This window comes from Neophocaena asiaeorientalis, unplaced genomic scaffold, assembly GCF_003031525.2.
Source record: "Neophocaena asiaeorientalis asiaeorientalis breed wild unplaced genomic scaffold, Neophocaena_asiaeorientalis_V1.1 scaffold778, whole genome shotgun sequence".
Lineage (NCBI taxonomy): Eukaryota > Metazoa > Chordata > Mammalia > Artiodactyla > Phocoenidae > Neophocaena > Neophocaena asiaeorientalis.
Window position 1 is genome coordinate 74,492 of NW_020176499.1, and position 17,269 is coordinate 91,760.

At 47.9% G+C, this 17,269-nt stretch overlaps 1 protein-coding gene across 2 annotated transcripts in view; it reads left to right on the forward strand.

Annotated features, from left to right (window-relative positions):
• The window catches only part of BICD2 (BICD cargo adaptor 2), a 55,714-nt gene that overhangs the window by 26,718 nt on the left and 11,727 nt on the right, over positions 1–17,269 (forward strand). For both annotated transcript variants that reach the window (XM_024732955.1, XM_024732956.1), the window contains exon 2: positions 13,699–13,911. In XM_024732955.1, coding sequence (XP_024588723.1) covers positions 13,699–13,911 — 213 coding nt within the window. The remainder of the gene's footprint in view (positions 1–13,698; positions 13,912–17,269) is intronic.

The window sequence follows — 17,269 nt, forward strand, 5'->3', positions numbered from 1 at the left end:
GGCTCAGGGCCCATCAGCTGGCTTGGGACTGGGCATTCTAAATACAGCCCAGTTTACAGTTGGGCTCAGCGAGGGGAGGGACTTGTCCAGACTCACAGCCAGGATGGACTTGTCCAGACTCACAGCCAGGATGGAGCAAAGGCAGCAGATGCCACAGTACTCATACCTTCTTTCCTGCCCAGTGAGTGCTAGGGTCTGCCATGGCCGAGGAGGAAGGGGCCTTCTTGTTCAGGGCTCAGAGGCATGGCATAAGGACCCAGCTCTCCTCCTAGCCCACCTTGTCCTGCCCTGGGCTTTCGTCATGCCCATCCCTGCACCTGCAGCACCCCTTATCCTTCCAGGCTCTGATCCGATGCACATTTCCTCCTCTGCACCTGGCTTAGGGATGGGCCCCGTCAACATACACTTAATAGTTTTTCTATAGTGAGCCACAGAAAGTGGATGCCAGGTGATGACGAGGTGCTGGCCCAGACTAGGGGTCAGCAAACTGCTGCCTGAGGGCCATATTTGGCTTTCAGTCTGGTCTTGTAAATAACATTTTACTCATTTTTGCCTCTGTTGTCTACGGCTGCTTTCACACCACAGCAACAGAGTTGAGGGTCATTGCAACACACCCCATGCCTGTGTGATGGTTAATTTTGTGTGTCAACTTGGTTGGACTAAGGGATGCCCAGATAGCTGGTGAAACATCATTTCTGGTTGTGTCTGTGAACATGTTTCTGGAAGAGATTAGCATTGATTCAGTAGATGCCTCCTCAAGTGTGGGTGGGCATCATCCAATCCATTGGGGGCCTGACTGGAACAGAATGTGGAGGAAAGGTCAGTTCACTCTCTGCTTGAGCTAAGATGTCCACCTTCTGCCCTCAGGCATCGATGCTGCTAGTTCTCTGGGCTTTGTACTCAGACTGATTACGCCACAGGTCTGCAACTTGCAAACAGTAGATTGTGTGACTTCTCAGCCTCCGTAACTGCCTAAGCCAACTCCTATAATAAGTCTCCTCTTATGTATATCTACATATATTCTCTTGCTTTCATTTCTCTGGGCATCCCTGACTAATACAGATTTTGGTGCTGAGAGTATGGAGCTGTTTCAGCTCTCTTCCTGTTTGACTCCCTGTTCCCTCCCTCCTGTCCTTGTCTCTGCCCTGGATGCCCCACCCAGAGAGCCTATGTGGCAGCCAGGGCTTCTCTGGAGGGACCTTCTGTGTCCGAGGGCACCTGAGGTCTGTGCCCTGATCCAGGCAAGTTAGGGAGAGGCAGATGGGGCCTTTTACCTGGAAAGTCCACAGACTCCCTGTAGACACCAGGCTCTTGGTCCCTGTCCAGTTGCTGACCCCCGTGTGGGCCATGTGGGCCTCACACCCATGGACTGAAGGCAGAAGCCCCAGCATCATGCTAGCCTGCTTCAGCTTTCCCATTTAGCTGTTCTCCAGTACAACTTTAGCTGTAGAATGAGGCTTGGACCAGACATGGGCCACAGTGTGCTGACCTCCATTCTTCTCATCAGGTGGAAGAGGCAGGAGCGGGGCTGTTTGTCTACTGGTGGGTCCCAGCCCTTGGTGGAAGCAGAGGTTTGGTTTGTTGCATGAATGTCCTCATGGGAGTCTGCTCCCTGCCAAGACCCCACCCTCATAAACAGTTGATGGTCGGCTAGTTGTCACCCTCCCTGCACTCACTCCATCCCCTCTGTGTCCTGCTCTCTGGGTGCCCTGTGCTCTGGACCATGCTGCCCTCGATGCCTCACTGCCAACACACCGAGTTTGGTGGCTGCACTGGACAGCAAGGTGGGGCCACCCAGAGCCTGAACTTCGTGACAGGAACTCATCCTCTCTTGTCTCTAAGGGCTCCCGCAGTGAGACTTCAGGCTTGAGAGAGGGAGGGTCAGGGTGGTACCGGTCTCGTTTACCAAGGTGTGCAAGTGCCCTGGTCGCTGAGCCCTCACCACTGTTGCCACTCCACAGAAACTAGGCAGCATGCTAAGTTACTTGGGGAAGCCCCCAGGCCTGACTCCTATCCTCACCCAGCCCCTCTGCTCCCCACTTGGGTCTTCCTGCCCAGGCTGTCCCTGTGGTCTCTGAGACTCTCAACTCCTCCATTCTCAGAAAGCGGCTCCTGATACTTCCCAGAGAGCCTGGGATCTCCTGCCTGGCATGTGCTCACACCGTTCCCCGGGCTTTGGCCCCTCCCACCACATTTGGCTTTGAAATCTTACGCCTGGAACCCTGCAGCTCCCCTTCCTGGGCTGAAGCTTGCCCTTGGCCCCCTCCCCATTTGGCACATGCAGCCTCCCCCACCATGTCTGGTTCTGGCTCCAGGTGTCCACATAAATGTGGATGTACTTGAAGCAAGGCCCAGCGTGACCTCACAACTGAGCTCACTGGGCCTGGGAAGCTTCGGAGCAGTGGGCAGGGTATGGGCTGCAATCCTGTGTCAGGAACAGCATCAGCCGGCTCACAGCTGGAGCAGCCCTGAGGGGACATCACAAAGGCACTACCACCGCTGCCTCAGAGTCAAAACAGGCACGCTGTGGTCCAGGAGGTCGTTGCCTTTCTTCCCCAGAGTGGCAGGAAATTTTGTGGACAGACCTGGGATGGAGGCCAAAGCTGGGCCCCTGAGCTGCCCAGAAACTTTTGGAGGCCCTCCAGTAGGCACCGGCCTGGGAAGTGTGCAGTGAGGTGAGGACAAGCATTTCCGCAGCTGGACACCCCAATCACATGGTAAATGGTGCTGCTCTGAGCGCTTCCTGGGATAGGGAGGCAGGTTTTGAGATAGACTCAAGCCTGCACAGGATGGTGCAAGGTGGGAGTAAGGATGCTTTGGTCAGAAGAAATTCAGACAGGTGGGCTGAGTGACCGGGGCATAGATAGTCTCCACTTCTCCCAACTTCAACCTCCTGGCCTGTGAGCTGGGGCAGTGAGCATAAGGGTGAGGTCTCCAGGTATGATGCTTCAAAGACATCCAGGTTGTTGTCTTAGCTTTATTGAAGTGTAAGTGAAATACAATAAATTGCATATATTTAAAGTATTCAGTTTGATAAGTTTTCATATGGGTGTATACTCATGAGGTCCACAGTGTGATCGAGATAATGAAGGTATTCATCATTCCCATGTTTCCTCATCCCCATTTGTAATTTCTTTCCTCCCCATCCCCAAGCGACCATGACATATACATTTGTTTGCACTTTCTAGTTTTAAATAATGGAATCATACGACACATACGATTTTTTTTTTGTTCTGGCGTAATTTTTAGATGTACCTTTGTTAATGTGCATATCAATAGCTGTTCCTTTTTGATTGCTGAGTAGCATTCCATTGTGTGGCTGCTCCACACTTTTTTTTTTTTCCCACACTTTTAAAAATCTATTTTCCTATTGATGATCATTGGGTTGTTTTGAGTTTTTTGTTTTGTTTTGGCTGTTACAGATATACACATTCCTATATGAGTCTTTGTATAGACAATATGCTTTCATTGCTCTTGGGTAAATACCTAAGAGTGGATGGCTATGCCATATGTCAGATGTATGCTTAACTTTTTAGGAATCTGCCAGATTCTTTGCCAAAGTGGTTGTACCATTTTACTCTCCCCATCAGCAGTGTAGGAGAGTTCTAATTGCTCCACCCTCATGCCAACCTTGATAGGGTCAGGCTTTTTTTTTTTTTTTTTGCGGTACGCGGGCCTATCACTGTTGTGGCCTCTCCCATGCAGAGCACAGGCTCTGGACGCGCAGGCTCAGCGGCCGTGGCTCACGAGCCCAGCCGCTCCGCGGCACGTGGGATCTTCCCGGACCAGGGCATGAACCTGTGTCCCCTGCATCAGCAGGCGGACTCTCAACCACTGTGCCACCAGGGAAGCCCCTCTTCTGCCCATTTTTTATTGGGTTATTTTTCTCACTGAGTTTTGAGAGTTCTTATATTCTGGATACAAATCCTTTATCAAATGTCTGATTTGCAAACATTTTTTTCCCAGTCTATGACTTGTCATTCTCTTAACTTTCCTAACAGCATAAATTTGTAGTTTTGGAGTCCAGATTACCAGTTTCTCCTTCTGTGGGTCATGTCCAAAGTCACCAACATTTTATCTTGTTTTCCCCTGGAAGTCTTATATTTTCAATGTTTAAGCCTATGATCCATTTTAAATTACTTTTCATATATGCTGTAAGGTATGGATTATAGCTCATTTTTTTATATAAGGATATTCATTTATTCCGTCATCATTTGTTAAAAGATTATCCCTTCTTCACCAAATTGCCTTTGTACCTTTGTCAAGTCAGTTGGCCATACGTATGGGTCTATTTCTCAATTCTCTGTTCCGTTCAGTACCTCTGTTTGTCCATCTTTATGCCAATAGTATGCTCTCTTAATTACTGTAGCTTTATAATATTGAAACCAGTTAATGTTAGTCCTACTCCTTTGTTGTTCTTTTTCAAAGTCATTTTGATTGTTCTAGGTCCTTTGAATTTCCATAGGAATTTTAGAATGAGATGTTCAATTTCTACCAAAACAAATACTGGGATTTTGATTGGCATTGTGATGAATTAAAAGATCCACTTGTGGAGAATTGACATCTTAACAATATTGAGTCTTTTGGCCCATGAATAGGTATATCTCTCCATGATTTAATTTCTCTCAGCAATATTCTGTAGCTTTTAATGTATAGGTCTTGCACATCTTCTGTCAGATTTAAGCATAAAATATTTTTAATGCTATTGTAAATAACATTTAAAATTTTTTCACTTTCTGATTGTTCAATCCTAGCATATAGAAATAAGCTTGATTTTTGTATATTAATCTTGTGTCTTGCAGCCTAGCTGAACTCACTTATTAGTTCTAGTGGCTTCTTTGTAGAATTCTTTGGATTTTCTATACAGACTGTTGTGTGATGTGTAAATAAAGACAGTTTTACTTCCTCCTTTCCAATCTAGATGCCTTTGGTTTTTCTTGTTTCATTGCACCGTAGGCTGGGAACTCCAGTGCAAGGTTGAACAGAACTAGGGAGACTCAGTTTTTCGTCGTTAAATAATATTAGCTGACAGGTGTTTGGAAGATGCCCTTTATCTGGTTGAGGATGCTCCCTTCTGTTTGCTGAGAGTGCTTATCAGGGATGAATGTCAAATTTTGTCAGGTTTTCCTGCATCTTTTGAGATGATCCCATAGATTTTCTTTTTTTGTCTTAATATACTAAATTACATTGTTTTTTTCCTAGTGATTGCTAATCAACACTACATTCTTTGGATATACCCCTCTGGATCACGGTTCCTTATCCTTTTTATATATTGGTAGATTTTTTTGGTTTTGTTTTGTTTTTGTTTTTTGCGGTACGTGGGCCTCTCACCGTTGTGGCCTCTCCCATTGCGGAGCACAGGCTCCGGACGCGCAGGCTCAGCGGCCATGGCTCACGGGCCCAGCCGCTCTGCGGCATGTGGGATCTTCCCGGACCGGGTCACGAACCCGTGTCCCCTGCATCGGCAGGCGGACTCTCAACCACTGTGCCACCAGGGAAGCCCTATTGGTAGATTTTTGTACTGTCTTTGGTTTTGTTTACAGGGTAATGCTGGTCTCATAAAATTAGGTGGAAAGTATTCCCTGCTTTTCAGTTTTCTGAAAGAATCTCTGTACAGTTGGATTTATGTCGTTCTTAAATGTTTGGTAGAATTCACCAGTGAAGCCATCTGAGCCCAGAATGTTCTCTTTGGGGATTTTAACTACACATTCAATTGCTTTAGTACATATAGGACTATTCAGATAATCTATTTCTTCTTGAGTGGGCTTTGGTAGTTTTTGTCTTTCAAGGAATTTGTCCATTTCATCTAAGCTGTCATGTTTGTTGGCATAAAGCTGCTCATGATATTCCCTTATTATGCTTTTTAATGTTTGTGGTGCTCCTTACCCCCACCCCAGTTATTCTGGCTAGAGATTTATCAATTTGATTAATCTTTTCAAAGCACTTGCTTTTGAATCAATTTATTTTATCTATATTTTTTCTATTTCATTTGTTTCTACTCTGATCATTATTACTTCCTTTTTTTCTTTGAATTTCATGTGCTCTTCTAGTTTTTTGTTTCTGTTTTTACTTTTTATTGAGGAAAAACATACAAAGCACAAAGCATAAGTGTGAACTTCCAGATGCTGAAAACACCCATATAACAAGCACCCAGATCAAGAATCAGAACATCTCCAGCCCCAGAAGCCTCTTTCAAGGGCCCTCCCCCAACCCAACAGTCACCACTGCCCTAATACCAGCAGAGATTAGTTTTACTTATTCTTGGAACTGTATATATAAATGGAATCATACAGTATATCTCTTTTGTGTCTGGCTTCTTTCACCCAATATTATATGAGATTCGTCTCTGTTGTCTAAATAGCAGTAATTCACTCATTTTCATTTCTGTGTAGTATTTCGTCATGTGACTATATCATAATTTTTCCTTCTGTTGACAAAACTTGGGAACTTTCTGGGTTTTTTGTAAATAATGCTCCTATAAACACGCAGGGTCAGAGAACAGGTGTGTGCTTAGTGTTAGTAGATAATAGTTTTCCTAAGTGGTTGTACCAGTTACACTTCCACCACCAGAGGATAAGAGGTCATGAGGGCTTTAGGCAGGGCATAACAATATGTGTCCTAGTCCACCATCCTGCTGTCCAGTGTTTGTTGAGCAACAACAAACAGTGAATACACAAGCACACAGCTGAAAAGAGAGACAGTTCTGACTGGGGCTGGCTGAACTCTCATCACCTACCATGTGGGCCCAAAGACTAGCCGTAAACAAGAAACAGCTCCTCCCCTAAGTAATACACAGTCTATATGGAGGGTTTAAAACCATGCTCCCAGTGGGGTTTATAGGGTCTGTGTTTAGTACAGAATTTGTGTCTGGGACATAGAGGTGAGGAACATGGCAGCCACCAAGCAGGACTTGAAGGCCTTCATCCCTCGGTCTGTAGAAGGCCCAGAGAACGTTTGGGCTAAGGCCTGGAGGAGTGTTGTCTGGAGAAGACGAAGCATGGTGAGCTGGGGTGAACGTGGGGCTCTTAGGAGCTTTGCACCTGGGGCCTAGGCTCTTAGCCTTGTGAGCCTCAGTCGTCTCATCTGTTAAAAGGACTTAACCCCACAGGGCTTTTAGCTGTACCTTGAGCTTTGTGTCCATTACCTGGTCTAGTTTTTAAGGTGGAAGTGAGGTTATTGATTGGATTGGTGTTTGGTTTTGTTTTTTGGGTTTTTTTTCCTGTAACATAGTCATTTAGTGCTATAAATATCCTCCTAAGTCCTTGCTATAGTGGCGTGGCGTCCCACAAATTCTCACATTCATTTCATTTTCATTTAGTTAAAAATACTTTCTAGTTTCACTTTTGAATTCTTCTTTGACCCATGTGTTGGTTACGTGCCAAATATTTGAGGATTTTCTAGAGAGCTTTACATTATTGATTTCTCATTTAATTCCCTGTGGTTAGAGCAAATTCTCTGTATGGCCTGAATCCTTCGGGGGCATGTTTAATGGCCCAGAATATGGTTTGTCTGGGTAAATGTGTCATTGAAAAGAATGTGTGTGCTGCTGCTGTCGGGTAGGAGATTCTACACATGTCAATTAGGTCAACCTAGTTAATAGTGTTGTTCATGTCTTCTGTGTCCTTACTGATGTTCTGTCTACTTGTCCTATGAAATCTTGAGAGAAATATGAGGAGGTGGATGTTGAACTCTCCCAACTATAATTTTGGATTTATCTATTTCTCCTTGCAGTTCTATCAGTTTTTTTTTTTAATTCTATAGTTACTCTGATGTTTTTTTTTAAGTTATCCTTTCTTTTTATGTATGTATGTATGTATGTATGTATGTATGTATGTATGGCTGGCTGTGTTGGGTCTTCATTTCTGTGCGATGGCTTTCTCCAGTTGTGGCAAGCGGGGGCCACTCTTCATCGCGGTGCGCAGGCCTCTCACTATAGCGGCCTCTCTTGTTGCGGAGCACAGGCTCCAGACGCGCAGGCTCAGTAGTTGTGGCTCACGGGCCTAGTTGCTCCGTGGCATGTGGGATCTTCCCAGACCAGGGCTCGAACCCGTGTCCCCTGCATTGGCAGGCAGATTCTCAACCACTGCGCCACCCGGGAAGCCCAGTTCTATCAGTTTTTGCTTCATAGAATTGTAAGGTTCTCTTTGTGACTTAGACTCCTTTTTTTGGCTGTGTTGGGTCTTTGTTGCTGCGCGCAGGCTTTCTCTAGTTGTGGCGAGCGGGGGCTGCTCTTTGTTGCGGTGCATGGGCTTCTCATTGCAGTGGCTTCTCTTGTTGCAGAGCACGGGGTCTAGGAGCGTGGACTTCAGTAGTTGTAGCACGTAGGCTCGGTAGTTGTGGCTCACGGGTTCCAGAGAGCAGGCTCAGTAGTTGAGTTGCTCCACGGCATGTGGGGTCTTCCCGGACCAGGGATCGAACCAGTGTCCCCTGCATTGGCAGGCAGATTCTTAACCACTGCGCCACCAGGGAAGTACCTAGACTCATTATTATGAAATGACCCTCTTTGTTGCTGGTGATATTCTTTGCTTTGAAATCGACTTTATCTGATATTAATAGAGCCATTCCAGCTTTCTTTTGATAAGTGTTAGCGTGGTTTATCTTTTTTCATTCTTTAACTTCTTTGAACAACTTTAACGGCTTTATTTATTAATATAATTCACTTACCATACAATTCACTCATGTAAAATGTATGGTTCATTGGCTTTTATATTCAAAGTTGTGCATCTATCACCACAACCAATTTTAGCACATTTTCATTAGCCCCAAAAGATACCCCTTTAATTGTCACCCACTCCAACCTCTCAACTCCACCCCCCGCCATGGGCAACCGTTGATATGCTTTCTATCTTTATAGATTTGCCAGTTTTGGACATTTCATATAAATGGAATCATAAAATATGTGGCCCTTTGTGACTAGCTCTTTTCACATAGCAGAATATTTTCAAGGTTCATATATGTTGTACTGTGTATCAGTAATTCATTTCTTTTTATTACCAAATAATACGCTATTGTATGGATAGCCCACATTTTATTTATCCCTTCATCAATTGCTGGACATTTGGGTTGTTTCCACTTACTGGCTGTTATGAACATTTGTGTACAAGTTTTAGTGTGGATATATATTTTCTTTTTTTTTTTTTTGAGTCTATACCTAGGAGTGGAATTGCAGAATCATATGGTAATTCTATGTTTAACTTTCTGAGGGTGTGCCAGGCTGTTTTCCAGAACAGCTGCACCATTTTTCATTCCCACTAGCAATGTATGAGGGCTCCAGTTTTTCCATACCTTCACCAGCACTTGTTATTTTTCTTTTTTTTAAATTTTATTTTTCAATTATATCCATCCTAGTGGGTGTGAGGTGCTATCTCATTGTGGTTTTGACTTGCATTTCCCTAATGTCTGCTGATGCTGAGCATCTTTTTATGAGCTGATTGCCTTTTTTTTATATGCTCTGGATACTAGACCCTTATCAAATGCAAAATTTAAAAATATTTTCTACTGTTGTATAGGTTGTTTTTTCACTTAATAGTGTCCTTTAATACACAGATTTTTAAATTTTGATGAAGTACAATTTATCTTTTTTTTTTTTTTTTTTTTTTTTTTTGCGGTACGCGGGCCTCTCACTGTTGTGGCCTCTCCCATTGCGGAGCACAGGCTCCGGACGCGCAGGCTCAGCGGCCATGGCTCACGGGCCCAGCCGCTCCGCGGCATGTGGGATCTTCCTGGACTGGGGCACGAACCCGTGTCCCCTGCATCGGCAGGCCGACTCTCAACCACTGCACCACCAGGGAAGCCCCCAATTGATCTATTTTTTTCTTTTGTTACTCATGCTTTTGGTGTCACCTGGAAGAACCCATTGCCAACAAGGTCATGAGGATTTATCCCTATTTTCTTCTGAGAGTTGTAGTTTTAGGTCTTCCATTTAGGTCTCTGAACCATTTTGAGTTAATTGTTATATATGATGTAAGGAAGAGATCCAGCTTCATTCTTTTGCATGTGGATTTCCATGTGTCCTAGCACCATTTGTTGAAAAACTATTCTTTCATCACTGAATTATTTTTGCACCCTTCTCAAAAATCAATTGACCACATATGTGAGTGTTTATTTCTGGACTCTTCTGTTCTGTTGGTCTATGTTGTCTATCCTTATGCCAGTACCACACTGTTTTGATCACTGTAGCCTTACATTAAGTTTTGAAATCTTAAGTTTGAGAATTTCAAAACTTAATATGAGTCCTCCCACTGTGTTTTTTTTCAATATTGTTTTAACTGTTCTGGGCCCCTTTCAGTTCTGTATAAATTTTCATTTCTGCCAAAAAAGGTCATTGGAATTTTGATAGAGATTGCATTGAATCTCTTAATTATCTTTTAAAGGGATTTACATAAGAAGAAGAACAAGTGTTTTATATTTACTCACGTAGTCACCATTTCTGGTGCTTTTAACTCCTTGTAAATCTAGATTTCCATCTGGTATTGTTTTTCTTCTCCTGAAGGATTTTATTTAGCACTTTGTAATGCATATCTGCTGGTGATGAATTCTTACAGATTTTGTATGTCTGGAGTCTTTATTTCACCTCTATTTTTGAACAGTTCTCACTGGGTATGGAGCTACAGTTAGTAAGTTTTTTGTTTTGTTTTTTCAAGATGTTGCTCCACTGTCTACAGGCTTGTCAGAGAAATCCTGTGTCATCCTTATGCTTCCTTCTCTATAAGTAGTGTGTCCTTTTTCCTCTGGCTGATTTTAGTTTTTTTTTTTTCCTGCATCACTGGTTTTAAACAAGTCTGTGATATGTTTAGTGCAGTTTTCTTCTTATTTCTTGTGCTTGGAGGTTGATGAGCTGCTAAGATTTGTGGATTTATAGTTTCCATCAAATTTGGAAAAATTGCAGTCATTATTTCTTGAAGTTTTTTTTTATCCTCATCTCTTCCTCTCCCATAGGGACTCTTAACTACCCGTGTGTTGGGCTCCTTGCAGTTATCCCACAGCTCGCTCACACTGTGTTTGGTGTTTTAGTCTTTTTTTTGTCTATGTGTTTTACTTTGTGTAGTCTTATTGCTGTTTCTTCAAGTTTACTAATCTGTGTTGTGCAGTTTTCCATTAGTCCTATCCAGTGCCCCTTTCATCTCACACCTTGTAATTCCATCTCCTCTACCTTTGGTTGCTGCTTGGCATGGCTCAGTGTTCCTGAGTCTGTAGAAATCAGTCCCGCCCCGTCTCCCGGCTCTGTCACTGTGTCACTCTGTCCTCTCTTTTCCTCGTGGACTGGCTTCTCTGCCCCTTTGCAGGCCCAGTCACCAGTGATTGGGTGCCAGGTTCTGGGTTTCACTGTGTTGGGAGATGGTGCGGTTGTTCCTGTGTGTGTTCGTGTGCTTTATTCTGGGATATAGTTTGATCCTTTCAGGTTTTGCCCTTAAGCTTTGTTGGTCGGGACCAGAGAGCATTTCCCCAGCTCCACTTTGCCCTGACCTGCAAGGGCTCTACCTGCTGCCTGTGGGTTAGGGCTTCCCTCTTGCTGGTAGGAACAAGTGCTGCTTACAGCCTCTGTCCCTATGGGTGGCCGTTTCCTGGCTTCGGTGGCTTCCTCACAGGCTTGCACTGACTGTCCCCTGCGAGGACTGAGGGCCCCTCTGTTCAAAGGTCTACTGCCTTCACTGCTTTGTCCACTCACTGTCTTCCAGTACCACCTCCTTCTCTCAGTCCTGCCAGGCCTCAGTTTCTTTCTGCATGGTGGCTGAAGTTCCTTCCCGGAGGAGTGGGAGGGTGTCATGGAGCTTACCTGTGCCCTGCCTCTCACTGTCTGGTGTTCAGTGACTTGAAAACTATTGCTTAGTCACATAAACTTCCCAGTTGTTTTTAGTTTTCCACATGGGAGGGAGATCCAGACTCTGTGAGTGTCTTGTCTTGGCAGGGAGGTGTAAGTCTCCAGCTCCATTGTCTTTGAAAAGCTGCCTGGGTGCTCATGGGCCCCAGGCTGGGAGCTGGGTGGAGGTGAAGATTCAGGCCAAGGTGTGAATGTGTGTGTGTGTGCGCGCCCACGCGTGTTTAGCCATCCCACCTCAGGATAGCCTCTGAGGATGACATGGTGCCTCAGGAGACGTCGGTGCTTCAGCTCGAGATCCAAGGGCGTGTTCTGCTCTGCTTACCCCGTTAGGCTTGTCTGGAGGTTTGGAGAGACACCCATGACCTGGCTGATGCTTTCCAGTACACCTGCCCCATGGGTTGGGTTCTTCCCGCACTTCTGCCAAGTTCTGGTTCGCCCAGGGCTGGTGTGCAGCTGGGGGTTGGGGCTGCCACCCAGGATACGGCAGGTCCTATGTAGACACAGATTTGTACTTTAGTCTTTCCCTGGGACCAGGATGGAAGAGGTGGAGGACAGCAACAGAAATCATAGAGCTGAGCTGACTTGATTTAAAAAGGAGCCTGTGTCTTCACAGAGCAGGTTGTCAGTGGCTGAGAGCAGATGAACAAGACTCGCTCTTGGGAGGGAGAGCAGTTACCCTGACCATACCCTACCCTACTTTATTTAGCCAGTCCCCTGCCAACAGAGAAACAAGACACTTTCTACATTTTGATTTTTTATATTACAAACAGTCCTGCTCAGTAACATCCTTATACATGGCATTGCACATTTTCCCAGTTGTTTTCTTGGACTAAATTCCTAGACTTCATATTAAATAATAAGTGAATGAAAATGTTTCTGTTTCTCTCAAGAGATAAAGCCATCATTTTCTTTGCTCTTTAGGAGCCCTCTCTCTTTTATTTTTCTTCTGTGAGCCAGGAGTCCTGTAAAGAGACAAGGTCTCCCCTCAGAGGTCTGCATGGGGTGGCCAGTGGGAAGGGAGTCCCTGGGGAGGACACACACTACAGGCCTATGTGGGTCACGTCCTGGCTACTGTGGTGGTGCAGGGTGAGAGGGAAAGAGAAGCAAAAGTGCTTACTAGGGGCCGTGACACCTGGGGGGACACGGCACGATGGCAGGTCCGAGCCAGCCGGGACCTGGGGCATGGACTTGGGCAGGCCAGCACCAATCCTGCGTGTACTTGCCCATGGGAGCTCCTCCCTGAGCCAGCCACATGCACCTTTGCCTCTTACAGCCCAAAGCTCTTGCTGGGTCTGGGGATGGTGGGTCCTCTCCCCTCTGGTATTTTTGTCTCTGTGCTCAGGCCCTGGACAGGTGGGCAGGGTCTCCTGACTAGGACACACATGGGGACCTGTTGGCTGATTCTGAGTGTTCTGGTTCACACTCCTGTCCCCTCACTTGTGCCAGGCTTGGGCTTCCACCTTCCCAGGCCTCCCCAGGCACAGGTGTCTCCCAGGATGAGTGAATCAGGATCAGGCAGGGGAAGGGCACTTCCCTGAGTCTCGGTTTCCATATCTGGAGGGAGACCTCAGACCCACCCTGGTTCTGGGGGCTTCCCTTCCTGGCCCTGAAGTGGGGCCAATCTGCTGATGGGGGCCACACTGGCAGAGATGGTGGCTGGGGCTTCCTATCCCTGCCTCGCCCCAGTTCCTCCAGCCCGTCCCTCTATCCCATCCCACCAGGGTTCCTCATTAGCCCCACTCCCATCTCTTCTGTAACCTCACAGCCCTCGTGTAGCCCTTAGGTATCTTGCTCCTCCTGTGTCCCCCTCTTCCCCCACGTGTCTGGCCACAGGGTTGCCTCCAGGCTCCCTCTCAAGAGCATCTCATCTCCTGCAGGCATTTGGACAGGCCCACACGAACCATAAGAAGGTGGCTGCGGACGGCGAGAGCCGGGAGGAGAGTCTGATCCAGGAGTCAGCTTCCAAGGAGCAGTACTATGTGCGCAAGGTGCTGGAGCTGCAGACAGAGCTGAAGCAGCTGCGCAACGTGCTTGCCAACACGCAGTCAGAGAACGAGCGCCTGGCCTCAGTGGCCCAGGAGCTGAAGGAGGTAAGCAGCAGAACTAGGGTGGGCTGCTTGACTGTGGGTGGGTGGGAAAACAAGCCAGTGCTTCCTGGGGGCAAGGCCACCCACAAGTTGTTCTACTCCCTGCCCAGTTTTATGTGGTTCATGGTGGTCCAGGAAGGGCTGAGGGTGGCAGGATCCCAGCTCTGCCCTTGGGCTGATGTGAATCCTGGGTTCCTCATGTGAACAACAGAATTATAGTGTCCACCTGCCAGCTCATGACAACAAAATCAGAAGGGACCACCACAGATAGCTCCTAGGATCAGCTCGGCCCCTGACAGGGGCCTGGCCATGAGAGGCGTGGGCCGGTGGAGAGGGGAGGGCAGGCATCTAGTGCCCTCTGAGAGAGGTGGGAGGGTGGACCACCATTCGCAAGATGGGGTGGGACAGCATCAGGGGAGCAGCAGAAGTCTACATGAGCTGCAGTCCTGGCTGTGGCCTTGGTGGGGGGGTCCCTGGTTGTTAGAGCCCACAAGTTCTCATTAGAAAGGGCAAGAGGCCTTGTTCTGGGCTGTGGGAAGACCCACTCTCTGGCCTCTATTCTCCTGGGTTGGGGCAGGGGGGGAGCAGTGACAGGTGACCAGAACAGCAGATGGTTCTGAGCGGTGGGCAGCTCTGAGGTCGACACCTCAGATGTGAGGATGTATGACAGTCAAGGTCCCACAGGGCTGGGAGGGGACACTGGCAAGGTTTGGGGCAGAGCCCAGGATCTGGCAACAGTGGGGAGTAGTCACCCACCCTGGTTTGGGATCAGAGATCACCAAGGCTTGTGGGCCTGGGAGGAACTTGGCTGGATCCAGGGGGAGTGCATGATCTCATTTCCTCCCACAGGAGCATTCTAGTCAGGGTGGGGAGAAGGGGCCATCGGAGCTGTAGATTTGACCACCCAAGTTGGAGACTAGACTCTTTGCTGGCTAAGCACCCTTTTCCGGAAGAGCCAGTAGAGGTGCTCTGCCCAGCCCAGACTCATTCTGCTCCTTCCCCCTTCTAGAAGGGGGCAGTCAGGAGCGTGGCGGGGGACTTGCTGACTACTGGCTTTGGTGTCAGGAAATGAGCTCAGCCAGTCCCACACACTGCTATTAAAGAGCAGGTCTGGTTGGGCCAGGATTCCTGCTGTTCCTGTTAGTGCTTCAGGAGGAAGCCTACATCCTCAGTTCATACATCCTCAGTTCAGCTTTCTCCTGAGGCCCCACCTGTGCCCCTGATACATCCTCAGTTCATCTTTCTCCTGAGGCCCCACCTGTGCCCCTGATCACTGTAGGAGCTCTGTAGGATCACTGTGGAGCCATGCCAGGTTCTTGGTTGGAGTGGAGGCTCTCCATCACTGCCTACTCAGACTAGAGCCCTGGTCAGTGTCCCCATGATTTGCTGGCTCTGTCTGTACTCTGCGCCCATCCCACTGAAGTTACTCTTCCTGCTGGTCCTGGCCCTGCTGCTTCTGCCTGAGCTCCTCCATGGCCGTCCCCCATCCTACAGGAGGCTTGCACCAAGGCTCGGGCCTGGCTGAGGAGCCTGCATCATGAGGACACAACACCAAGCACTGTCCCTGATAAGCACCAACCTGTACCTGTCTTGGTGTGACCCAGCCGAGGAGGCTTTGCACAGTCTCCATAGGAGATGCCCCTTCCACAGAAGGTCATTTCCCTCCCTGTGCCTGGTCCTGCTGCCGTCCATGTTCAGTGACTGATGGGCCAGCTGTGCTGTGCCCTCTGACCCCCACCCCCATCCCCATCCTTCCACCCTGCGATAACTGGCTTAGGGGTTCAATCCCCCATGCCCAACTCTCCAAGAGGAACTTGTGGCCTCCATCATGTGACACGTGTAGCAAACATGCTCAGCATGTGAGACAGTTCCAGCTACCCCATAACTTGTCCTCTCAGTGACGCTGTGGGCATCCAGTTACTTCCTTCATCTCACAAATTGGGAAGCCAAGGTGCAGAAGGTTTGGCTGCATGCCTAAAGTCAGTGGGTCCTGACCTCTGCACTGTGAATGGACGGGCCCTGTCGACTTCTGTCCTGGGACATGGCCTTGGGCCCCATTTTGCAGATGGAGAAGCAAGAGACCCAAGGAGCTGGGCACGGCCACAGCTGGCTGGAGGCAGAGTCAGGTCCTTGGCACATGCCAAGGCCTTCCACGGATTTGCCTTGGGAATGGAGGAGTGAGGGCTTCCTGGCGAAGCAGGACTGTGAGTTGTGGAGGGGTCAGCAGCATCTGCCCAGTGGGACCCCCTACTAGGAAAAATCTTTCTGTCCCATTGGACCCTGGCCTTGCTTTCCTGGTGGACTCTGCACATGTCAGGCCCTGCACAGGCCCAGGAGTAAGTGACAAAGATGTCCCAGCAGAAGTCATGTCGGTTGTCATCTCCCCTGTCCTGGCTAGGAGCCAGGAAAAGGCTTATTTCCTGCTGTGGTGGCATCTGGGCCACCAGGAGCTGCTGGAAGAAAGCAAGGTGTTTGGCCACAAAGTGAGGTGTGGTGGGTATTGGGTCAGGGGCAGCAGCCCCATGCTCCAGCGTGGAGTGGACAGGCTTGGACAGAAGGACACCTGGCTCCAGAGCCAGGGCATGGAGTTGTCACATGGGCAGACAACCCAGAGGTTGCTAATCATCCAAATTCCTCACTTACTAATTCTGCTTTCCACCCAGCCCTGGTATACAGCTCAGTCTGGTTTTCTGCCGCTTTACAGCAAGGACAGCCTTTCCACTGTTTCTTGTTCCCTCCTAAGGCCTTACTGGGAGCACTTCTAACTAACATTCGTACCTCTTCTAGTGTTATTTTGTGATGGTATATGCATTCCCTAAGGCAGCTGAAGATTTCTCTGTGACTCTTCTCTGAGCCTCACCAGAGTCACCTGAAACGATTACATTTCTACCAATAGTCTCAAGGCAGTCTGGCCTTTTCCTGTCCTCCTCAAAGCTCTTCCAGCTTCTGGCCATCCCCACCTCCACAGCCACTTCCACATATTCAGGTATTTGTTACAGCAATGTCTTTTTCCTGGTATTAAACCTATATTTGTATATTTGTTTTTTCGGGCCACCATAATAGATTGCCACAAACTACTGGCTTAAAACCACAGAATTTTATTCTCTAAGATTTTCTGTATCTGAAATGAAGGTGCTGGCAGGACCGTGTTCCAGGTGGAGCCTCTCCAGCTTTTGGGTGCCGGCAACCCTCAGTGTTCCTTGTCTTGTGTTCACATTGCTCCGGTCTCTGCCTCTGTCTTCACCTTCTCCCTGTGCAGGCTCCACAGCTCTGACGGGGCTGGGGCATCCCTCCCACCTCCACCCTGGCCTTACATGGGGCCACAGCCCTTTCCTGGGGCTTGGGCTATGGCCTCATGGCT